This window comes from Meriones unguiculatus (genome assembly GCF_030254825.1).
Source record: "Meriones unguiculatus strain TT.TT164.6M chromosome Y unlocalized genomic scaffold, Bangor_MerUng_6.1 ChrY_unordered_Scaffold_35, whole genome shotgun sequence".
Classification (NCBI taxonomy): domain Eukaryota; kingdom Metazoa; phylum Chordata; class Mammalia; order Rodentia; family Muridae; genus Meriones; species Meriones unguiculatus.
This window is the reverse complement of record NW_026843712.1, coordinates 1,572,090-1,596,845: the sequence shown is the minus strand read 5'-3', so window position 1 is coordinate 1,596,845 and position 24,756 is coordinate 1,572,090. Positions and strand designations below refer to the sequence as shown.

General features: G+C 49.8%; 1 protein-coding gene across 1 annotated transcript in view; it reads left to right on the top strand.

The window, feature by feature from the left end:
* The first annotated feature begins 7,599 nt into the window (after positions 1-7,599).
* Positions 7,600-24,756, top strand: part of LOC110543574 (transcription initiation factor TFIID subunit 1-like) — an 85,214-nt gene continuing 68,057 nt past the window's right edge. The window contains 3 exon segments of the mRNA XM_060376844.1: positions 7,600-7,725; positions 8,278-8,392; positions 8,527-8,640. Coding sequence (XP_060232827.1) covers positions 7,606-7,725; positions 8,278-8,392; positions 8,527-8,640 — 349 coding nt within the window. The 5' untranslated portion in view covers positions 7,600-7,605.

Here is a 24,756-nt window from a genome sequence, read left to right as displayed (position 1 = left end):
AGGAGAGGCAGAGATAGACAAGAGGAGGAGAGCCAGAGAGACAAAGGAGAGGAATAGAAAGAGGCAGAGTAAAGCAGACAGGCAGAGATACAGAGGCAGAGAGAGAGAGAGAAAGAGAGAGAGAGAGAGGTTGAGAGGCAGAGAGAGGTAGATACAGTGAGAGCCAGAGAGGTAGAGAGAGAGAGGCAGAGAGGCAGCAAGAGAGGAAGAGAGGCAGATAGAGAGAAAAGGCACAGAGGCAGAGATAGAGAAGAGAGGCAAGCAGAAGCAGAAAGAGAGAGAGAGAGACAAAGAGAGAGAGAGACAGAGAGCTAGAAGTGCAAAGAGAGGCAGAGAGGCTGCAGAGAGGTAGTGAAGAGCCAGTGAGGCTGCAGAGAGGCAGAGGTGCAGAGGAGAGGCAGAGGAAAGGCAGAGAGGCAGCAAATAGGCAGAGAGGAAGCGGAGAGGCAGCTGAGAGGCAGAGAGGCAGAGGAGAGGCCAGTGGCAGCCGAGGCAGTGGGGCAGAGGAGAGGTAGAGGAAAAGCAGAGAGGCAGAAAGCGAGAGGCAGAGGAGAGGCAGAGAGGCAGAGGAGAGTCATAAAAAGAGGTAGCAGAGAGGCAGAGAGGCTGCAGAGAGGTAGAGAGAGAGAGATTCAGAGGAAAGGCAGTGATGCAGAGAGCAAGAGAGGCAGAGTAAAGGCAGAGGGACAGAGAGAAACAGGCAGAGGAGAGCTAGAGAGGCTGAGGAGAGGCATAGATAGAGTCAGAGGAGAGGCAGAGAGGCAGAGTAGAGTTAAAGAAAGAAGCAGAGAGGTAGAGGAGAGGCAGAGAGGCATCATAGAGGCGGAGAGTGAGGCAGAGGAAAGACAGAGAGGCAAAGAGAGACATGCAGAGAGAGGCAGAGAGGCAGAGGAGATGCATACAAACAGGTAGCAGAGAGGCAGAGAGGCTGCAAAGAGGTAGAGAGCGAGATTCAGAGGAAAGGCAGAGATGCAGAGTAGAGGCATAGAAAGATAGAGGAGGGGCAGAGAGGCAGAATAGATGTAGAGAAGCAGGGAGGTAGTCCAAAGTCAGAGAGGCAGAGAGGCAGCAGTTAGGCTGAAAGGCTGCAAAGATGCAGAGAGAGAGATTCAGAGGAAAGGCAGAGAGGCAGAGAGCGATTGATGCAGAGGAAAGGCAGAGTGGCAGAGAAAAACAGGCAGAGGAGAGGCAGAGATGCAGAGTGGAGGCATAGAAAGGTAGAGGAGGGGCAGAGAGGCAGAGTAGACATAGAGAGAGAAGCAGGGAGGTAGTCCAAAGTCAGAGAGGCAGAGAGGCAGCAGTTAGGCTGAAAGGCTGCAAAGATGCAGAGAGAGAGGTAGAGGAAGGGCACAGAGGCAGAGGAGAGGCAGAGATAGACAAGCAGAGGAGAGACAGAGAGGCAGAGGAGAGAAATAGAAAGAGGCAGAGTAGAGGCAGATAGGTAGAGAGACAGGGACAGAGAGAGAGAGAGATCCAGAGAGGTAGAGAGAGGGGCAGAGAGGCAGCGAGAGCGGAAGAGAGGCAGAGAGAGACAAAAGGCACAGAGGCAGAGATAGAGAAGGAAGGCAAGGACAGGCAGAGTGAGAGAGTGACAGAGACAGGGAGAGAAAGACAGGCAAAGAGCTAGAAGTGCAGAAAGAGGCAGAGAAAGGCAGAGAGGCAGAGGAGAGGCATAGTAAGCGGTAGAGGACGTGCAGTTAGGCAGAGCAGAGTTAGAGAGAGAAGCAGAGAGGTAGAGGAGAGGTAGGGAGGCAGAGAGAGAGGCAGAGGAAAGGCAGAGAGGCAGAGAGAGATAGGCAGAGAGAGGCTGAGAGGCAGAGAAGAGGCATAGAAAGAGGTAGAGGAGGGGAGGAGAGGCAGAGTAGACATAGAGAGAGAAGCAGAGAGGTAGCAGAAAGGCAGAGAGGCAGCAGATAGGCTGAGAGGCTGCAGAGATGCGGAGAGAGAGGTAGAGGAAAGGCAGATGGGCAGAGGAGAGGCAGAGAGGCAGAGAGAGAGAGGCAGAGAGGCAGAGGAGAGGCATAGAAAGGTAGAGGAGGGGCAGAGAGGCAGAGTAGACTTAGGGAGAGAAGCAGAGAGGCAGAGGAAAGGGCACAGAACATGACAATGCAGCCACTTCTGATGTGATCTGATAAACTAAGATCAGAAAGGAGAAGAGGACCTCCCTTATCAGTGGACTTGGGGAGGGGCATGCATGAAGAAGAGGGAGGGAAGGTAGTTTTGGCAAAGCAGGAGGAAAGGACTTATGTGAGAATATAAAGTGAATAAAGTGTACTTAATAAAAATAAAAAAATTAAAAAAGAATAATGAATAAAGAAATAGTGAAATATATGATGATCATGAAAAAATTATTATTATTACTATTCACCTTGTACCCAGCTCTAGCCCCCTCCCTTACTTCCTTCTGGTCCCACACTTCATCCCTCTTCTCCCACTATGTCCCTGCTCTAGAAAGAGTGTCTCAAATACAGGATGTGTTTTGTTTGTTTGTTTGTTTGTTTGGAGCCAGGATCTGACTCTACAGTCCAGACAGGACTCATGACAATTCTCCTGCCTCAGTGTTCTGAGTGCAAGCCATAGATTTTAGCAAGGATATAGCAGAGTTAATGATTTAAAATAGAGGAATCACAGTGATCTTGATCTAGTTGTCTTTTATGGAAGAATCTCCTCAGTTATAAGACACCAGACGAAAGCATGTCAAGCCAGGACATGGCTTTGGGCTTACAAGCATATCCTGAGAAAGGCCAGTACTACACTAGGATCCAGAACACAGTGTAGTTTTTGCTGGCTAATCAAGTCTATTGGCTTAAATTCCTGTTCGAGCAGTCTTCTCTAGTGAACACCCAACAACACCAGTAAATAGACAAATAAATTCATTTTTATGTGTATAATGAGTGCTTTCCATAATTGAACATATTCTAGGCCACAATGTAAGTATTTGTTTAGTTTTTCAAGACAGATTTTCTCTGAACAGCCTCGCTGTCATGGAACTCACTCTATAGACCCAATCTACCTGCATCAATGTGCCTGGGCTGTCTTCTTACCCTGTTTCCATCTTGGAGACAAGTATTTTTTGGTGTGGGATGGCTACTGGTTCCTCTGTTAGAGCAAGGGGCTTGGTACTCAACAGTTCTTGAAAAGGCTATGTCCTACACCTTTTTTGTGGTCATTTCCCTTCTCATGCACATCTGAATACAATATCACCCCCAAGTAAAACAAAAGGAAAAACAAACAAACAAACAAACAAAAAACTGTCATGACAGCCATTGTCAAGCAGTTCTGAGCTGTCTTCTGAGACTTCTTTCACTATCCTTAGCTATTCTGGGTTTAAAGGGTAGCCTTGCTTGCTACCATCATCAGTGATTTTCCTAGGTACTCAACTCTGAATGCTTCTAGCTTGCTCCTGCTTTAAAATTGGTATGCATATATTAGAACATTTTATTTTCTATTTTGTAACTGTGCAGGTGCATATTTGCATTGAGTGAAGGTGACATGAAAGACCAGAGGTGTTGGGTCCCCTGGATCTGGAGGTACAGATGGTTGTAAACCACTTAATGTGGGTACTGGGAAGAGAACTCAGGATTACTGGGAAAACAACAAGCACTTGAAACTGCCAAGCCATTTCTCCAGTACTCCAGAGGAAATGTAATTTGCAAAAATAGCTGGGTGTATGATACTTAAACACATATAAATAAGGTACTTCAATAGCAGGCTATTTTGCACTTAGATGTTATTTTAAGAGGCACAGTTTGGGGGTTCCTTGTAAAATTTTAACATGTCTTGGGTTTGTTTGACCCTGTCCCCACCCCTTCCTCTATTTCATACACCTTTAAACCTTTCCACACTCATTTGTTTTTTAATCTATTACCCACCCTTATTCCACCCTGATTTCCTTCATCCCATGACACTAGGTAGGAGAGGAAGAAGATTAGGTGGAAAGGGGGGGGCAATAGACCTCTATCCCCTACTTCCTGCTTATTAGGAACATAGAGTTCCCTGAGGCAAGTCCAATATTCATTGTCAGAATCTCTAGCACTTCAGCCAAACAGCAATTTAACAATTGCAAATGTAGTAGCAGAATGAACCAGCAGCAGCTTCCCTATGCTTTCTTATGGCTTCACTTGGACCCTGTACAGAGTCCCTAGAATTAAAGTATCTGCAGATGGCAAAGTTCATGCCCCTGCTGCTGCAAGAGGCAAATCATACTCACGTTCTGTGAAGCAGCCTTTTACCACACCCTGGGGATTAAAACAAAAACAATCACAGAAACTAGGCTTGGTGTCCCACAGTTTTAATCCCAGCACTAAGTAGACAAAGGCAGGTAGATATTTCTAAATTCCAAGCCAGTCTGGTCTACAGAGTGAGTCTAAGACAGCCAGGGCTACACTGACAAATCATATTTCCAGAACAAATCATAGAACAATTTTTTTAAACCAATAACCCAATACCCCAATGGTCATGTCAATCTGCTGCCCCTGAACATCAGAGCTGTCAGGCAAGTTCCTGAGCATCACCCCAAAAATCTTTAAGGGTATGTTCCAGAGCTCTCAGAGCCCCTCCTTCTGGCATGCACAAGGCTGCCTAAACAGGAGCACACAAAATGATGGATACTGTCAGGACAGAGACACCTCCTCAGAGGGAGCTGTCCAAGGTGTCCTTTCATCCTCAGCTCACTGTCATCATGGGTGCTGTGCTTGATTGCAGAACTTCCTCTACAGACTCTGTCCACTATTCATGCTGCAGGGAAAGGTTTCCCTGCTGTAGACTACCTGTTTAATTTGGTAATCTTGGTAAATGCACCGAGCATTTGAATTTTAATAAATTTGTCTTTATCCTAAAAGTAAGGGTAAGCCAGTAGTCATGGCATAGAACCTGGAAAAGTGATCTTTAGTTTGTGTTGGCAATTCAATGTGAAATGACAAAGGGTGGTCTTGGGTTAAAAGAATATACTGTGCTTCTTCCTCAGTCCTATCTGTGAGGTGGCAGCCAGCTCTTCTGTTGCATTCATGGCTGTTCTTCCACCTTTGGTGAAGCTGAAGATAGTCAAAGAGAAGACCAGAAGTTCATCAGGCAGCAATCAGACCAATATTTGAAATTAAGTGAAATGGTGGTTCAGGGTTGCAGGGGAACGCAACAGTATGAACAACAGGGTGCAGAGAAGTGTCACGGGCCAGATCCTATGCCCAACTTTGGTGACAGGAGCACCAAGAAAGCCAAGAACATGCTGCCTCGTGGCTTCTCGAAGTTTTTGGTTCACAATGTCAAGGAAGTGCAGCTGATGTCAAGAAATGTTACCGTGCTGAGATTGCTCACCATGTTTCCTCCAAAAACCAAAAGCCATGATAGAAAGAGCTGCTCACATGGCCATTAGAGTCAACAATCCAAATGCCAGAATATAAGTAAAGTAAATGAGTAGATGACATGTGAGTGTGTTTTATTTATGTGTTAATAAACTCACACAAATAAGAAAAAAGAAAGAAGAGTCTAATCTTGTAGAAGACTAGAGTTTGATCCACAGGAGGTCAGCTCACAACTCCTCATAACCAATCTGAAGGCACATGCCTTCTTGCATATAAAAGCTCAGACACATAATTTTTTAAAAAAATATAATATAATAGACTAGAACAGGAGAGATGACACTGATGTTAATAGCACTGAGCTTTATGCTCTTCTAGAGGACCTGAATTCAGTTCTCAGTACTCACAACCAAACAACTCAAAACTACCTATGACTCCAGCTCCAGGGGCAGTCAACACCTCTGGCCTCCATAGAAAACTGCCCTACATAAAACAATACACCGACATGTACACATAATTCTAAATAATAAATCTTAAGAAGACAAAGATGCCAAAACCATACAATGGAAAAAAGATAGCATCTTCAACAAATGGTGCTGGTCTAACTGGATGTCTACATGTAGAAAAATGAAAATAGATCCATACTTGTCACCCTGCACAAAACTGAAGACCTCAACATAAAACCAGACACATTAAATCGGCTTGAAAAAAAAGTGGGAAATACCCTAGAACTCATTGGTACAGGGGAAAACTTCCTGAACAGAACACCAACAGCACAGGCTCTAAGAGCAACAACTAATAAATGGGACCCCATGAAACTGAAAAGCTTCTGTAAAGCAAAGGACACTGTCATCAAAACAAAGCGACCACCTACAGATTGGGAAAGAATCTTCACCAACCCTTTATCTGACAGAGGACTCATATCCAGTATATATAAAGAACTAAAGAAGCTGAAAAGCAGCAAACCAAGTAATCCACTTAAAAAATGGGGAACAGAGCTAAACAGAGAATTCTCTGTAGAGGAATACCGAATGGCAGAGAAGCACTTAAAGAAATGCTCAACCTCACTAGCCATTAGGGAAATGCAAATCAAAACAACCCTGAGATTTCACCTTACACCCATGAGAATGGCCAAGATCAAAAACTCAAGTGACAACACATGCTGGAGAGGTTGTTGAGAAAGGGGAACCCTTCTCCACTGCTGGTGGGAATGTAAACTTGTACAACCACTCTGGAAATCAATCTGGCACTTTCTCAGACAACTAGGAATAGCGCTTCCTCAAGATCCAGCCATACCACTCCTGGGCATATATCCAAAAGAGGCTCAAGTACACAAAAAGGACATTTGCTCAACCATGTTTGTAGCAGCTTTATTTGTAATATCCAGAAGCTGGAAACAACCCAGATGCCCCTCAACTGAAGAATGGATGCAGAAATTGTGGTACATCTACACAATGGAATATTACTCAGCAATGAAAAATAAGGAAATCATGAAATTTGCAGGTAAATGGTGGGATCTGGAAAGGATCATCCTGAGTGAGTTGTCCCAGAAGCAAAAAGACACACATGGTATATACTCACTCATATAGACATACAACATAGGACAAACCCACTAAAACCCGTGCATCTAAAGAAACTAAGCAAGAGAGAGGACCCTAACTAAAACGTCCTCTCTCCCAGCGTTTGTTATAGCTATCATCTCTCTGTTTTGGTTGGTGCCAGGAACGAAACCTAGCACCTTGTCCACTAATGCTCAGAAAAAAAAAAAAAAAGGTATGAAATTGTTATAGGTTGTGAATGTCGAAGCTTTGGTCACTCGCTATGCTAAGCTCCACATTTTTCTCTGGAAAAATGTAAATTCAGAATAAGTACGTAGCAATCCTACCTCTAGCACAAATCAAAGCATTTTTCCTTTGGAAAAATGGCCCGATCCAGAAAATCCTGTTTCGAATCCTTCCTTCCGGGTCTTGTAACCTATGACCCGAAGTTTCCAGGGGGCAAAAGTCATGAGCCGTTAGAACTTCGTTCCTATTGGAGGAAAATCTGCCGTTGTTACCTAGCAACCTGAAGGTTTTCGACCGTTTGGATGGGCTAATCACAAACAGTGAAGTAGGGCACCTTAGTCTCTGATCTCGAAGGACAGCCAGCTCACTCCGGTTTTTTCTTTTCAGTTTCTGGAAGGATATGGTACGTCAGACTTGAACAAGTCACTTTCCTGCGACTGAAGTATTTGTTTCCGGCCCGTGGAGCCAGGCTGTGCTGTGCTGTGCGGCTGAACGTGACGGGTGTCGGCCCACCTGCCGCCATCATGTCAGACACAGATGGTGATGGTGATTCCGATGGAGGAGACCCATTTACTTTAACAGGCTTCCCGTTTGGCAACATCAGTAGATCAGGGCAGCTGGAGAGTGAAAGCCTCTTGGATGATGTGAGACTTGGGCGTGGGCCTGAGGCGGAGGGCAGTGTGTCAGGAGACTAGGGGTGGAAGAGTGCAGGCGGTTGGGAACCTGTAGTAGTAGAGGGAGTTTTAGCCCATTCTGGGGACACAGAACACTCTTGGGTTTGGGGAACACTGGAGGGAGAGGCGGTGTTCAACTCTGAGGAAAAACAGGGAGAAAAAAGGGTAACAGTTAAGTGCCTTTCATTGCCGCTGAGGTTTTGTTTGAACCTAACGGTCTGCTTGCCTGGTTGGAAAATTAATAGATAAACCTAGTAGACCTCTCAGAACCGCTACTGAGTAAGATCCTCCTTGAAGACGGTTAGAACTATGTTTTTCTGCCTTTTGCTGATCTGAAATGGGTCTGATAAGTTTAAAGTCATGCATTTACTACACAGTTTTTGAATGTGATGTTCTTTTGTGCATGTTGGGGAATAATTTCTCAAATAGATTGGTGACCTCGTTATAAGCAAGGGAAATAGATCTCATGTAGGACCTTCAGGTTTATTGTTAATTTTAACTCTTGGGCCATTGCTTTTTCAGGAGTGTCAGAAACATCTGGCAGGCTTGGGGACTTTTGGTCTGAGCAGCCACATCACTGAACTCACGGTGAATGAAGAATTGGCTGAGACTGATGGTGCCTTGGTAAATGATGAAGGTGAAGTATAGACCGTGGGGAGTATTGTGTGGGTCAGGGAGGAGGCTACCTATTGTACACTCACTTTTAAGTGGGGACTAGCTAAGAAATAACTAGTTGCTTTTTCTTGAGTATTCTCCATTTTTTATCCATAGGATGTAATGTGAGTAGAGAAGATGCTGTGGACTATTCAGACATCAATGAGGTGGCAGTAGATGAAAGCCAAAGATACCAGCATACAATGAGGAGCTTGCAACGCCTTTGCCAAGGTTTCTCAACATTGATAGGCCTGCTTGTTCTGGAACTTACTATATATATTGCCATATGTTTCTCGGCTGGTAGAGATCTACCGGCCTTTGTTTCCTAATTGCTGGGATTAATGATGCCCAGCATTCTTTAACGTTGTGAAATTGTTGGTGTAGTGCATTTTTCTCCTGTATAAGTCTGTTTTGGGCTCTTACTTCCATTTCTGTCATTGTACTTGACTCCTATACATGTGCTCTGTCTGCTGTTGCCATTGTCAATTCAGTTCCAGGTAGTAGGAACTACTACTCTTTCACCAAACTCAAGCCTTTCTTTTTGTAATGTTCAGTCTCAAATTGTTGATTAATGACAAGGATGATGGTGATTTCTTGCCTGTAGGTTTGAGATACTATTCTTAGATTCTCTTAAAAGTTAGAGATTAAAACAGCCCAAGTCTATGTCCTTAAAGAGTTTATTCATTAAGAAAGATCGAGTTTACAATCTCATGTCAGTGAGCAAATGTATTTTGGCTTAAATAATTCTGCAACTAATTCTCTTTGTTTGTTTGTTTGTATAGCCCTGGCTGTCCTGGAACTTGCTCTGTAGATGAGGCTGGCCTCAAAGTTTCAGTGCTCCCCCTGCCTCCTTGAGTGCTGGGGTCAAAGTGGCATGTGCCACTATGCCCTGCTATTGAGCAGATTTTTGAAAGGAAAAACACTTTCAGTGGAGACCACCAAGCATTTCTGTTTTCTTTTGTTTTGGGATAGGGTGTTATGTTTCACAATCTCTCCTTAAGCTTCCTATATGGCTGAGAATGACTTTGCAGGTTCTCCTGCTCCTGTGTACTTTATGTTTGGATTAAAGACTTACTAACTCAGACATTTGTAAATATATGACTTGTCTAGAGATTTGAGAGAATGAGAAATAAGAAAATAATGGTGAATCCATGTGTGGTGACTCTAATCAGCACCTTAGAGGCAGGAGGCTGGAGGCTGGCAGGAGGCAGGAAGGAGGTGGGAAGGAGCAGGAGGCAGGAGAGGCAGAGGGGCAGAGAGGCATGAGTGGCAGAGAAACAGAGGCACAGAGGCAGAGAGACAGGAGAGGCATAGGCAGAGAGGCAGAGAAGAGGCAGAAGAGGAGATGCAGAGGAAGTGGAGGCAGAGGCAGAGGATGAGAGGCAGAGGCAGAGACAGAGGGGCAGAAGAGGAGAAGCAGAGGCAGAGGAGGAGAGGCAGAGAAAGGCAGAGGCAGAGAGATAGACAGAGAGAGGCAAAGATGTAGAGGCAGAGGCAGGGAGAGGCAGAGAGAGAGGCAGAGGCAGAAAGAGAAGCAGATAGGCAAAAAGAGGCAGAGAGAGGCAGAGAGGCAAAGAGAGAGGCAGAAAGAGAGAAGCAGAAAGAGAGAGGCAGAGATGCAGAGAGGCAGAGAGAGAGAAAGGCAGAGAGGCAGAGAGAGAGAGACAGAGAGGCAACTAGGCAGAGAGAATGGCAGAGAAAGAGAGAGGCAGAGATAGAGAGGAGAGGCAGGCAGAGGCAGAGAGAGAGAGGTAAAGAGAAAGGTGGAGAGACAGAGAGAGAGAGACAGAGAAAGAGGCAGAAAATCAGAGGAGAGGCAGAGAGAGAGAAAGACAGAGAGGCAAAGAGAGAGAGACAGATAGATAGAGAGGCAGAGATAAAGAGGAGAGGCAGGCAGTGGCAGAGAGAGAGAGGTAGAGGCATAGAGAGAAGCATAGAGAGAGAGGCAGAGAAGCAGAGAGAGGCAGAGAGGCAGAGGAGAGGCAGGGGGCAGAAGAGAGGCAGAGGAAAGGCAGAGAGGCAGAAAAAGAGAGGCAGAGGAGAGGCAAATAGAGAGGCAGAGGAAAGGCAGAAAGAGAGAGGCAGAGGAGAGGCAACTAGAGAGGCAGAGGACAGGCAAATAGAGAGGCAGAGGAGAGGCAGAGAGGCAGATAGAGAGGCAGAGATAGGCAGAGAGAGAGGCAAAGAGAGAGACATGTAGAGAGTCAGAGAGAGGCAGAGAGGGAGAGGTAGAGAGACAGAAAGAAAGGCAGAGACGAGGCAGAGGAAAAGCAGAGGGGCAGAGAAGCAGAGAGAGGCAGAGGAGAGGCAGAGAGGCTGATAGAGAGAGAGGCAGATCTGCAGAGATAGGCAGAGAGAGAGAGGCAGAGTCAGAGATAGAAGCAGAGAGAGACAGAGAGGCAGAGAAGTAGAGATAGAGGCAGAGAGAGAGAGAGACAGAGAAAGAGATGCACAGAGTCAGAGAGAGGCCGAGGCAGAGAGAGAGGCAGCGAGAGAGAGAGAGAGAGCAGGCAGAGAGGCACAGAGGGAGAGGTAGAGAGATAGAGATAGAGAGGCAGAGAGGCAGAGAGAGGCAGAGAGCCAAGAGAGAGAAAGGCAGAGAGACAGAGAGAGACAGTTAGAGAGAGAGGCAGAGAGGCAAAGAGAGGTAGAGAAGCTGCAGAGAGGCAGAGAGATTCAAAGAGGTGGCAGAGAGGTAGAGAGGCAGAGATGCAGAGGAGAGGCAGAAAGACAGAGGAAAGGCAGAGAGGCAGAGGAGAGGCAGAGCCAGACAAGCCTAGGAGAGGCAAAGAGGCAGGCAGAGGAGGTACATAGAAAGAGGCAGAGGAGAGGCAGAGATAGAGAAAAGCAGTGAGAGAGAGAGAGATTGAGAGGCAGAGAGAGATATATAGAGAAAAGGCAGAGAGGCAGAGATAGAAAGGAGAGGCAGGCAGAGGCAGAGAGAGAGAGAGGCAGAGGAAAGGCGGAGAGGCAGAGAGAGACAGGCAGAGAGAGGCAGAGGCAGAGGAGAGGCATAGAAAGAGGCAGAGGAGAGGCAGAGAGGCAGAGAAGCAGAAAGAGGCAGAGAGAGGCAGAGGAGTGGCAGAGGGACAGAGAAGAGGCAGAGGAAAGACAGAGAGGCAAAGGAGAGGCACAAAGAGAGAGGCCAAGGAGAGGCAGAGAGGCAGAGAGGCAGAGGAGAGGCAGATAGAGAGGAAGAGAAGAAGCAGATAGAAAGAAAGGGAGAGAGAGAGAGGCAGAAAGAGATGCAGATAGACAGAGAGAGAGGCAGAGGGGGAGAGCCAGAGAAGCCAAGAAAGAGTGGCGGGGGGGCAGAGAGGCACAGAGAGAGAGGTAGAACACAAGAGAGAGACAGAGGCAGAGAGAGAGAGAGTAGAGAGGCAGAGAGGCAAAGTGAGGAAGAGAAACTCCAGAGAGGCAGAAAGGCAGAGAGGCAGCAGAGAGTTAGAGAGGCATAGAAAGAGGCAGAGAGGAGGCAGAGAAGCAGAGTGAGACAGAGAGGCAGAGAGGCAGAGGAGTGGCAGAGAGGCATATTAGAGGGAGAAAGAGAAGGAGAGACACAGAGGAGAGGCAGAGAGTCTGCAGAGAGGCAGAGAGAGAGAGACGCAGAGGAAAGGTGGAGAGGCAGAGAGAGACAGGCAGAGGAGAGGCATAGAAAGACCTAGAGGAGAGGCAGAGTGGCCGAGTAGCATTAGAGAGAGAAGCAGAGAGGCAGAAAGCCAGAGAGAGAGAGACAGACAGACAGAGGAAAGGCAGAGAGGCAGAGGGAAACAGGCAGAGGAGAGGCAGAGAGAGAGATAGGCAGAGAGCGAGAGAAAATGACAGGCAGAGAGACAGAGATAGAGAGAGTGCCAGAGAGGTGGAGAGAGAGAGGCAGAGAGAGAGAGAGAGAGAGAGGAAGAGAGGCAGAGGCAGAAAGAGAGAGAGGTAGAGAGACAGAGAGTCAGGCAGAGGAGTGGCAGAGAGGCATATTAGATGGAGAAAGAGAAGCAGAGACACAGAGGAGAGGCAGAGAGGCTGCAGATAGGCAGAGAGAGAGACGCAGAGGAAAGGTGGAGAGGCAGAGAGAGACAGGCAGAGGAGAGGCATAGAAAGAGCCAGAGGAGAGGCAGAGTGGCAGAGTGGCATTAGAAAGAGAAGCAGAAGGCAGAAAGCCAGAGAGAGAGAGTGAGAGAGAGAGAGGCAGAGGAAAGGCAAAGAGGCAGAGGGAAACAGGGAGAGGAGAGGAAGAGGGAGACAGGCAGAGGAGAGGCACAGAAATAGGCAGAGGAGAGGCAGAGAGAGAGATAGGCAGAGAGCGAGAAACTGAGAGGCAGAGAGACAGAGAGGTGGAGAGAGAGGCAGAGAGAGGAAGAGAGGCAGAGGCAGAAAGAGAGAGAGGCAGAGAGAGAGAGGTAGAGAGGCAGAGAAGCAGAGAGGCAGAGAGAGGCTGCAGAGAGGCAGAGGAGTGGCAGAGAGGCAGAGGAGAGGCAGAAGTGCGGAGGAGAGGCAGAAGAAAGGCAGAGAGGCTGATAGAGAGGCAGAGTGGCAGAAATAGAGGGTCAGAGATACAGAGAGGCAGAGAAGCAGAGAGAGACAGAGAGGCAGAGAGAGTGGCAGAGAGAGAGAGAGAGAGAGAGAGAGAGAGAGAGAGAGAGAGAGAGGGTGGCAGAGAAAGAGAGATGCAGAGAGGCAGAGAGTGCCAGAGAGAGAGAGAGAGAGAGACGCAGAGAAGCCCAGCAAGAGAGAGGCAGAGAGAGAGAGAGAGAGAGAGAGAGCAGACAGAAAGGCACAGAGGGAGAAGTAGAGAGAAAGAATGAGAGAGAGGCAGAGAGAGAGGTGGAGAGAGAGGGAGTTAGCCAGAGAGAGGCAGAGTGAGAGAGGAGAGGCAGGCAGAGGCAGAGAGAGAGGCAGAGAGGCAAAGAGAGGTAGAGAAGCTGCAGAGAGGTGGCAGAGAGGTAGAGAGGCAGAGGAGAGGCGGAGAGGCAGAAAGGCAGAGGAAAGGCAGACAGGCAGAGGAGAGGCAGAGCTAGACAAGTAGAGGAGAGGCAGAGCGGCAGAGGAGAGTCATAGAGGCAGAGATAGAGAGAGGCCAAGAGAGAGAGACATATTGAGAAACAGAGAGAGAGAGAGAGAGAGCCAGAGAGGTGGAGAGAAAGAGGCAGAGAGGCTGCAGAGAGGCAGAGAGTCACAGAGGCAGCAGAGCGTCAAGTGGCAGCAGAGATGCAGAAAGGCTGCAGAGAGGCAGAGGAGATGCAGAGAGGCAGATAGAGAGAGAGGCAGAGATAGGCAGACAGAGAGACAGAGAATCAGAGAGAAAGGCAGAGAGGTAGAGAGAGACGGAGAGGTAGAGAGATACAGAGAAAGAGAGAGGCAGACAGGAAGAGAGAGAGAGAGAGGCAGAGAGGCAAAGAGAGGGAGAGGCAGAGAGAAAGAGAGGCAGAAAGGCAGATAAGGAGAAGCAGAGAGGCAGTCAGGTGCAGAAGCAGAGGCAGAGATGCATGCAGAGAGAGAAGCAGAGGACAGGCAGGCAGAGGAGAGACAGGCAGAGGCAGAGAAAGAGAGGCAGATGCAGAGAGAGAGAGGCAGAGAGAGAGAGAGATGTAGAGAGGCAGAGAGAGGCAAAGAAAGAGAAGCAGATGCACAGAGAGAGAGAGGCAGAGAGAGAAAGGTAGAGAGGCAGAGAGAGAGGTAGAGAGGCAGAAAGAGGGAGAGAGGCTGAAGAGAGGCAGAGAGGCAGAGGAGAGACAGAGAGGCAGAGGAGAGGCATAGGAGAGGTAGAGAGATAGGCAGAGAGGCAGAGGAGAGGCAGAGGAAAGGCAGAGAGGCAGAGGAGATGCAGAGATAGAGGGGAAGAGGAGAGGCAGAGAGAGAGGAAGAGAGAGAGGGGCAGAGATGGAGAGTGATTGTGAGAGGCAGAGATGCAGAGAGGCAGATAGAGAGGCAGAGAGAGAGAGAGGCAGAATGGCAGAGATAGAGAGGAGAGGCAGGCAGAGGCAGAGAGAGAGAGGCAGAGAGTCAGAGAAGCAAGAGTGAGGCAGAGGAGAGGCAGAGGAAAGGCAGAGAGGCACTGGAGAGGCAGAATGAGAGAAGCAAAGGAGAGGCAGGGAAGCAGATAGAGAGGCAAGGAGAGGCAGAGAGAGAGGGAGATTGAGAGCCAGAGAGGCAGAGAGAGAGAGAGAGGCAGAGAAAGAGAGATGCAGACATGAAGAGAGAGAGAGGCAGAGTTACAGAGAGAAAGAGAGGCAGAGAGGCAGATGGAGAGAGGCAGAGAGAGAGAGTCAGCCAGAGGCAGAGGCAGTGACATAGATGCAGGGAGAAAGAGAAGCAGAGGACAGGCAGGCAGAGGCAGAGAGAAAGAGAGGCAGAGGCACAGAGAGAGGCAGAGGCAGAGAGGCAGAGGCATAGAGAGAAGCAGAGAGAGAGAGAGAGAGAGAGAGAGAAGTAGAGAGGCAGAGAGGCAAAGAGAGAGAGGCAGAGACACAGAGAGAGACACAGAGAGAAGCAGAGAGGCAGAGAGAGGAGAGGCAGGCAGAGGCAGAGAGAGAGGCAGAGAGGCAAAAAGAGGTAGAAAAGCTGCAGAGAAGTAGAGAGAGACAGAGAGGCAGAAGAGAGGCATAGAAAGAGGCAGAGGAGAAGCAGAGAGGCAGATGGAGAGAAAGGAAGAGAGAGAGAGAGAGAGAGACTGAGAGGCAGAGAGAGAGACAGGCAGAGAGGCAGAGTGAGACAGAAAGGCAGAGAGTCAGAGGAGAGGAAGCGAGACCAAGACTCAGCAAAGAGGCAGCAGAGAGGCAGAGAGACTGCAGAGAGGCAGAGGAGAGGCATATATAGAGGCAGAAGAGAGGCAGAGCGGCAGAGTAGAGTTAGAGAGAGAAGCAGAGAGGCCGAGAGGCAGCAGACAGTCAGAGAGGCTGCATAGATGCATAGAGAGAGAGGGGGGAAAGGCAGAGAGGCAGAGATGCAGGATACGGCAGAGCGAGAGGCAGAGGAGAGGCATATATAAAGGCAGAAGAGAAGCAGAGCAGCAGAGTGGAGTTAGAGAAGCAGAGAGGCAGAGAGGCAGCAGAGAGGCAGAGAGGCTGCATAGATGCATAGAGAGAGAGAGGGGAAAGGCAGAGAGGCAGAGATGCAGGATATGGCAGAGCGAGAGGCAGAGGAGAGGCAGAGTGGCAGAGATAGAGAGAGAGAGAGAGAGAGAGAGAGAGAGAGATTAAGAAGCAGAGAGAGAGATAGAGAGAGAGCCAGAGAGGTGGAGAGAAGGAGGCAGAGAGGGTGCAGAGAGGCAGAGAGTCACAGAGGCAGCAGAGCATCAAGTGGCAGCAGAGATGCAGAAAGGCTGCAGAGAGGCAGAGGAGATGCAGAGAGGCAGATAGAGAGGCAGAGATAGGCAGACAGAGAGAGAGAAAGTCAGAGAATCAGAGAGAAAGGCAGAGAGGTAGAGAGAGACGGAGAGGTAGAGATAGAGATACAGAGAAAGAGAGAGGCAGACAGGAAGAGAGAGAGAGAGAGAGGCAGAGAGGCAGAGAGGGAGAGGCAGAGAGAAAGAGAGGCAGAAAGGCAGATAAGGAGAAGCAGAGAGGTAGCCAGGTGCAGAAGCAGAGGCAGAGATGCATGCAGAGAGAGAAGCAGAGGACAGGCAGGCAAAGGCAGAGGAGAGGCAGGCAGAGGCAGAGAGAGAGACAGAGAGAGAGAGATGTAGAGAGGCAGAGAGAGGCAAAGAAAGAGAAGCAGATGCATAGAGAGAGAGAGGCAGAGAGAGAGAGGCAGAAAGAGGGAGAGGCTGAAGAGAGGCAGAGAGGCAGAGGAGATGCAGAGAGGCAGGAGTAGAGGTAGAAAGATAGTCAGAGAGGCAGAGGAGAGGCAGAGGAAAGGCAGAGAGGCAGAGGAGATGCAGAGATAGAGGGGCAGAGGAGAGGCAGAGGCACAGGAGATGCAGATAGAGAGGAAGAGAGAGAGAGAGAGGCAGAGATGGAGAGAGATTGTGAGAGGCAGAGATGCAGAGAGATCGAGGCAGAGAGGCAGATAGAGAGGCAGAGAGGCAGAGATAGAGAGGAGAGGCAGGCAAAGGCAGAGAGAGGGAGGCAAAGGATAGATAGAGTTGCAGAGGCAGAGAGAGAGAGAGAGGCAGAGAGTAGTCAGAGAAGCAGAGTGAGGTAGAGGAGAGGCAGAGGAAAGGCAGAGAGGCACAGGAGAGGCAGAACGAGAGAAGCAAAGGGGAAGCAGGGAAGCAGATAGAGAGGCAAGGAGAGGCAGAGAGAGAGAGTGAGAGGCAGAGAGGCAGAGGAGAGGAATAGAAAGAGGCAGAGGAGAGGCAGAGAGAGAGAGAGAGGCAGAGAGAGACGCAGACATGAAGAGAGAGAGGCAGACAGGCAAAGAGAGAGGGAGAGGCAGAGTTGCAGAGAGAAAGAGGCAGAGGGGCAGATGGAGAGAGGCAGAGAGAGAGAGAGACAGCCAGAGGCAGAGGCAGTGACATAGATGCAGGGAGAAAGAGAAGCAGAGGACAGGCAGGCAAAGGCAGAGGAGAGGCAGGCAGAGGCAGAGAGAAAGAAAGGCAGAGACACAGAGAGAGTCAGAGGTAGAGAAGCACAGGAGAGGCAGAACGAGAGAAGCAAAGGGGAGGCAGGGAAGCAGATAGAGAGGCAAGGAGACGCAGAGAGAGAGAGCGAGAGGCAGAGAGGCAGAGGAGAGGAATAGAAAGAGGCAGAGGAGAGGCAGAGAGAGACGCAGACATGAAGAGAGAGAGAGGCAGAGAGGCAAAGAGAGAGGGAGAGGCAGAGTTGCAGAGAGAAAGAGGCAGAGAGGCAGATGGAGAGAGGTAGAGAGAGAGAGAGACAGCCAGAGGCAGAGGCAGCAACATAGATGCAGGGAGAAAGAGAAGCAGAGGACAGGCAGGCATAGGCAGAGGAGAGGCAGGCAGAGGCAGAGAGAAAGAAAGGCAGAGACACAGAGAGAGTCAGAGGCAGAGAGGCAGAGGCATAGAGATAGAGGCAGAGAGAGAGAGAAGTAGAGAGGCAGAGAGGCAAAGAGAGAGGCAGAGAGAGAGGTAGAGAGACAGAGAGAGAGGCAAAGACACAAAGACAGAGAGAGAAGCAGAGAGGCAGAGAGAGAGGAGAGGCAGGCAGAGGCAGAGAGAGAGGCAGAGAGGCAGAAGAGAGGCATAGAAAGAGGCAGAGGAGAGGCAGAGAGGCAGATGGAGAGAAAGGAAGAGAGAGAGAGAGAGACTGAGAGGCAGAGAGAGAGACAGGCAGAGACGCAGAGTGAGACAGAGAGGCAGAGAGGAAGAGAGGCAGAGAGGCAGAGGAGAGGAAGAGAGGCCGATTAGAGATAGAGAGATAAGCAGAGAGGCAGAGAGGCTGCATAGATGCATAGAGAGAGAGAAGGGAAAGGCAGAGAGGCAGAGATGCAGGGTACGGCAGAGCGAGAGGCAGAGGAGAGGCAGAGAGGCAGAGGAGAGGCATAGAAAGAGGCAGAGGAGAGGCAGAGAGAGATATGAAGAGAGGCAGAGAGAGAGAAAGGCAGAGAAGCAGAGATAGTGAGAAGAGGCTGGCAGAGGAAGAGAGAAAGAGAGACAGAGACAGAGATAGGGAGAGAGGCTGCATAGATGCAGAGAGTCAGAGAGGCAGCAGAGAGGCAGAGGAGATGCAAAGAGGCAGATAGAAAGGCAGAGATAGGGAGAGAGAGACAGAGGAAGACAGAGAGACAGAGAGAGTGGGAGAGAAAGAGACAGAGATAGGAAGAGAAAGAGAGGGGCAGAGAGGCAAAGAGAGAGGGAGAGGCAGAGTGGCAGAGAGAAAGAGTCAGAAAAGCAGATAGAGAGAGGCAGAGTGAGTGACAGAGTGGCAGAGAGGCAGCCAGAGGCTGAGGCAGAGGCAGAGATGCAGGCAGAGAAAGAAGCAGAGGACAGGCAGACAAAGACAGAGGAGAGGCGGGCAGAGGCAGAGAGAACGAGAGGCAGAGGCAGAGAGAGAGGTAGAGAGGCAGAGAGGTGTCAGAGAGGCAGCAGAGAGGGAGAGGCATAGTAGAGGTAGAGAGGCAGAGAAGCAGAGAGGTAGAGGACAGGCAGAGGAAAGGCAGAGAGGCAGAGGAGAGATAGAGGGGTAGAGGAGAGGCAGAGAGAGAGAGAGAGAGAGAGAGGAAAAGAGAGTGAGGCAGAGAGAGGCAGAGGAAGAGAGAGAGCAAGGAAGAGAGGCAGAGAGGCAGAAAGAGGGAGGCAGAGAGGCAAAGATAGAGGGGGAGAAATAGCCAGAGAGAGAGGCGGAGAGGCAGAGAGAGGCAGAGAGAACAGAGAGAGAGGCAGAGAGGGAGAATGAGAGATAGAGAGGCAGCAGAGAGGGAGACAGTCAGTAGTAGAGAGGCAGAGAGGCAGTGGAGAGGCAGATAGAGATGCAGAGGAGAAGCAGTGAGAGAGAGAGACAGAATTAGGTAGAAAGAGAAAAATGGAGAGAGGCAGAGAGAGAGGCAGAGAGCATGTATAGAGAGAGGCAGAGGAGAGGCAGAGAGGCAGAGGAGAGGCAGAGAGGTAGAGGAGAAGTAGAGAGAGAGGCAGAGAGGCGGGGAAAGGCAGAGAAAGAGGCAGAGGAGAGACAGAGAGGCAGAGAGAAGAGAGGTAGAGAGGCAGAGAGAGAGGCAGAGAGGTAGCTAGGCAGAGAATGGCAGTGTGGCAGAGAGAGACAGAGAGGCAGAGAGAGGGGAAGAGAGAGAGAGAGGCAGAGAGAGAGGAAGAGAGACAGAGAAAGAGGCAGAGAGATGCAGAGAGATAGAGGCAGAGGGACAGATAGAGAGGCAGAGAGTTAGAGAGAGGCAGAGGGAGAGAGAGAAAGGCGTAGAGGTAGAAATAGAGAGGAGAGGCAGGCAGAGGCAGAGAAAGAGAGGCAAAGGAGAGTTAGAGAGGCAGAGGCAGAGAGAGAGGCAGAGAGTCAGAGAAGCAGAATGAGGCAGAGGAGAAGCAGAGGGGCAGAGGAGATGCAGAGGAGAAGCAGAGAGGAGCAGGAGAGGCAGAACAAGAGAGGCAGAGGAGAGTCAGAGAGGCCAATAGAGAGGTAAGGAGAGGCAGAGAGAGAGAGAGGCAGAGGAGAGGCAGAGAGGCAGAGGAAAGATACAGAGAGAGGCAGAGAGGAAGAGAGGTAGAGAGGCAGAGAGGCATACAATGACAGTGTGGCAGAGAGAGAGAGGCAGAGAGAGAGAGGCAGAGAGATAGAGAGGCAGAGATATAGAGAGATAGAGGCAGAGAGGCAGATAGAGAGGCAGAGAGGAAGAGAGGCAGCAGAGCATCAAGTGGCAGCAGAGAGGCAGAAAGGCTGCAGTGAGGCAGAGGAGATGCAGAGAGGCAGATAGAGAGAGAGGCAGAGATAGGCAGACAGAGAGGCAGAGAGATAGACAGTCAGAGAGTCAGAGAGAGAGAGAAAGGCAGAGGTAGAGAGAGACAGGTAGAAAGAGAGATACAGAGAAAGAGAGGCAGACAGGAAGACAGAGAGAGGAAGAGAGGCAGAGAAGCAGAGAGAGAGATAGAGAGGCAGTGGAGAGGCAGAGAAAATGTGGAGAGGCATAGGAGAGGCATAAAGAGAGAGGCAGAGGAGAGGCAGAGAAGAGGCAGAGAGACAGACAGAGAGAGAGAGGCAGAGAATCTGAGAAAGAGAGAGGTAGAGAGAGCAGGCAGATAGACACAGAGAGAGGGGTAGAGAGGCAGAAGAGAGAGGCAGAGTCAGAGGGAGAGAGAGAGTTAGAGATTCAGAGAGAGAGGCAGAGAGAGAGAAAGGCAGAAAGGCAGAGAGAGAGAGAGAGAGAGAGAGAGAGAGAGAGAGGCAGAGAGGCAGCCAGAGGCAGAGGCAGAGATGCAGGCAGAGAGAGAAGCAGAGGAGAGGGAGGGAAAGGCAGAGGAGAGGCAGGCAGAGGTAGAGAGAAAGAGAGGTAGAGGCAGAGGGAGAGGTAGAGAGGCAGAGAGAGTGAGGCAGAGAGAGTGAGGCAGAGAGAAGTAGAGAGGTAAAGAGAGGCAGAGAAGCTGAAGAGAGGCAGAGAGGCAGAGAGGTAGAGGAGAGGCAGAGAGGCAGAGTAGAGATAGAGAGGCAGAGGAAAGGCAGAGAGGCAGAGGAGATGCAGAGTGAGTGGTAGAAGAGAGGCAGAGAGAGAGAGGAAGAGAGAGAGTCAGACAGAGAGAGAGTGGCAGAGAGGTGGAGAGAGAGATGCATAGAGAGGCAGAGCAATAAAGAGGCAGAAAAAGAAAGAGGCAGAGTCAGAGTCAGAAAGAGAGAGGCAGAGAGGCAGAGAGGCAAAGAGAGAGTCAGAGTGAGAGATAGGCAGAGAGCTAGAGAGAGAGAGGCAGAGAGCCAGGGAGAGGCAGAGAGAGAGAGACAGAGAGGGAGAGAGAGAGGTAGAGAGGTGGCAGAGTGGCAGAGAGGTGGCAGAAGAGAGGCAGAGGAGAGGCAGAGATAGGCAGAAAGAGAAATGTAGAGAGGCAGAGAGAGAGAGAGAGGCAGAGAAGCAGATATAGAGAGAGGCAAAGGAGAGGCAGAGAAAGAGGCAGAGGTGAGGCAGAGAGGCAGAGGAGAAGTAGAGAGAGAGGCAGAGAGGTTGAGAGAGGCAGAGAAGCAGAGAGAGGCTGAGGAGAGGCAGAGAGGCAGAGAAGCAGAGAGATGCAGAGAGAGGCAGAGGAGAGGCAGAGAGGCAGAGTAGAGGTAGAGAGAGAGGCTGAGAGGCAGGGGAGATGCAGAGGAAAGGCAGAGAGGCTTAGGAGAGGAAAATAGAGACAGGGAGATGAAGGCAGAGAGGAAGAAGAGAGGCAGAGAAAAGGCAAAGAGGCAGAGGAGATGCAGAGTTGGTAGAGGAGAGGAAGAGAGAGAGTCAGAGGGACAGAGAAAGAGTGGCAGAGAGAGATGCATAGAGAGAGAGGCAGAAAAATAAAGAGGCAGAGGAAGAAAGAGAGAGGCAGAGTCAGGGAGTCAGATAGAGAGGCATAGAGAGAGGCAGAGAGGCAAAGAGAGAGTCAGAGTGAGAGAGATAGGCAGAGGGTTAGAGAGAGAGAGGCAGAGAGCCAGGGAGAGGCAGAGAGACAGACAGAGAGGAAGAGAGAGAGGTAGAGAGGCGGCAGAAGAGAGGCTGAGAGGCAGAGGAGAGGCAGAGAGAGAGGCAGAGATAGGCAGAAAGAAATGTAGAGAGGCAGAGAGAGTGAGGCAGAGAAGCAGATATAGAGAGAGGCAAAGGAGAAGCAGAGAAAGAGGCCAGAGGAGAGGCAGAGAAGCAGAGGAGAAGTAGAGAGAGTGGCAGATCGGCAGTGGAGAGGCAGAGCAGAGAGAGGCTGAGGAGAGGCAGAGAAGCAGAGAGATGCAGAGAGAGGCTGAGAGGCAGAGGAGAGGCAGAGAGGCAGAGTAGAGGTAGAGAGAGAGGCAGAGAAGCAGGGGAGATGCAGAGGAAAGGCAGAGAGGCAGAGGAGAGGCATAGAAAGAGGCAGAGAGTAGGCAGAGGCAGATGGAGAGAGCAGCAGAGAGAGAGAGAGAGACTGAGAGGCAGAGAGAGAGACTGGCAGAGAGTCAGAGCCAAGTCAGAGAGGCAGAGGAGAGGCAGAGGGACAGAGGAGAAGCAGAAGAAAGGCAGAGAGTTATGGGAGAGGCAGAAAGAGGGAGGCAGGGGAGAGGCAGAGAGGCAAAAGGACAGAGGAGAGGCAGAGGAGAGGCAGAGATAGGCAGAAAGAGATGAGAGGCAGAGGCAGAGAGAGAGTGAGGCAGAGAGGCAGAGAGAGAGGCAGAGAAGCCGAGAAAATGAGAGGCAGAGAGAAAGAGTGGCAGAGAGGAAAAGAGAGAGGGGCAGAGAGGCAGAGATAGAAAGAGAGAGAGAGACAAAGAGGCAGGCAGAAGCAGAGGCAGAGACGCAGGCAGAGGGAGAAGGAGAGGATAGGCAGGCAGAGGCAGAGGAGAGGCAAGCAGATATAGAGAGCGAGGTAGAGGCAGAGGTAGAGGGAGAGATGCTGAGACAGAGAGAGAGGCATAGGCAGAGAGAGAGAGGCAGAGAGGTGGCAGAGTAGAGGCAGATAGAGAGGCAGAGGAGAGGCATAGAGGCAGATAGACAGAGGCAGAGATAGGCAGAAAGAGAGATGCAGAGAGGCAGAGAGAGAGAGAGGCAGAGCCAGAGAGTGAGAGGCAGAGAGGCAGAGGAGAGGGGCAAAGATAGAGAGGCAGAGGAGAGGCAGAGAGGCAGAGGGGAGGTAGAAAGAGAGGCAGATAGAGAGAGAGGCAGAGATAGGCAGAAGGAGAGATGCGGAGAGAGGGGGAGGCAGAGAGGCAGAGAGAAGTGGAGAAGCCAAGAAAGAGAGAGGCAGAGAGGCATAGAGAAAGAGAGTCAGATAGGCAGAGATAGTGATAGAGAGGCAGAGAGAGAGAGAGAGAGAGAGGCAGAAAGGCAGGCAGAGGGAGAAGCAGAGGATAGGCAGGCAGAGGCAGAGGAGAGGCAAGCAGAGATAGAGAGCCAGGGAGAGGCAGAGGCAGAGAGAGAGAGAGAGGCAGTGAGAGGCAGACAGGCAGAGGAGAGGCAGAAAGGCAGAGTAGAGGCAGAGAGGCAGAGTAGAGGTAATGAGGCAGAGTAGAGGCAGAGGTGCAGAGTGAAGGCAAAGGAAAGGCAGAGAGGCAGAGGACAGGCAGAAAAAGAGAGGCAGAGGAGAGGCAGAGATATGCAGAAAGAGAGATCCAGACAGGCAGAGAGAGAGAGAGGCAGAGAATAAGACAGAGAGGCAGAGAGAAAGAGAGGCAGAGAGAGAGAGAAAGAGAGGCAGAGATAGAGGTAGAGAGAGAGAGAGACAGAGAGGCAGAGCATAGGCAGAGAGGCAGAAGAGAGGCAGAGAGAGGCAGAGAAGCAGAGGAATGGCAGAGAGGCAGAAGAGAGGCACAGAAACAGAGAGGCAGAGGAGATGTAGAGAGGCAGAGTGGCAGAGAGAGAGGCATAGAGGCAGAGCAGAGGCAGAGAGGTAGAGATAGAGTGCCAGAGAGGCAGAGGGGAGAGGAGGCTGAGAGGCAGAGGCGGCAGATTGGCAGAGGATGCAGAGAGGCAGAGGGGTTAGAGAGGCAGAGGAGGCAGAGAGAGAGAGGTAGAGGATGCAGAGAGGTATAAGAGGCAGAGGAGGCAGAGGCAGGAGGCAAGAGACTGGAGGCAGAGGCAGAGAGAGAGAGGCAGAGATTTAGAGAGAGGCAGAGAGAGAAGCAGTGAGGCAGAGAGAGAGGAGGCAGAGTGGCAGAGAGACAGAGTCAGAGGATGCAGAGAGGCATAGGGGTTAGAGAGGCAGAGAAGTCAGAGAGGCAGAGGAGCCAGAGAGGCAGAGAGGCAGAAAGGCAGAGGTGGCAGAGAGGCAGAGGAGCCAGAGAGGCAGAGGAGGTAGATTGGCATAGAATGCAGAGAGGCAGAGGAGACAAAGAGAGATGCAGAGGATGCAGAGAGGTATAAGAGGCAGAGAGGAAGAGAAGGCAGAAAGGCAGAGGAGGCAGAGGCAGGAGGCAAGAGGCTGGAGGAAAGAGGCTGGAGGCAGAGGCAGAAGTAGAAGAGGTTGGATGGCTGTAAGTTTGACAACAACCTGGTGGTCTACATACTGAGTTCCAGGTTATTCAAAGCTACTTTTGAAACCCTGTCTTAAACAAACACATAAAAAATTAAAAAGTAATGGGGAAATGAATTAGCCGTTAGTGTTTGCCGTTTTGAGACAGGTTCTGGTCACATTGTCAGCTGGCAGGCCTGGAACTTACTAGGTAGACAGACTGGCCTGGAATTCACAGTGTTTTATTTGCTTCTGCCTCCCATGTGTTGGGATTAAAGATATGTGAGTATCAGGCCTCAACAAAAAAATTTTTTGTTTTGTTTTAAGAAATTGGAAACATACTGCTAAGTGGGAAAAACCAAGGATCAAACATTTTGTAGCTTCTTTATGTATATATATATTATTTGAGATTTGGTGCCATAATAAATTTCTGGCTAACATGATTGTTAAATAATGTAGTAGAATGAAAAGATTAGATTTCAGGTTCAGAATGCTAAAGGTTCTAATCCCAACTCTGTGTTTTATTTATTATATAACACTTGAATCTTTCACTTGGAGTTAGTTTTCTTCTGCAATGAATAAAATTGTTAATGCTTTGGGGAATTTAAAATTTTGGTGACATGATTGAAAAGTAACCTCTGCCATCCCCATCTCACCCCCCCCCCAAAAAAAGATCTTTTTTGATAATCTGACTGGGAAGGTTCTTTTAGGCAGCCATGTTGTGGAAAAATTATAGAAATAAGGTAAGTCAGGGGAAACTACATGTATTTAGATTAAAATTTTTGGGGTGGGAAGCAGAGGTAGGTGGATTTGGCTCAGCCTCTATTTTTTTGTTATTTTATATTTTATATTTTTTT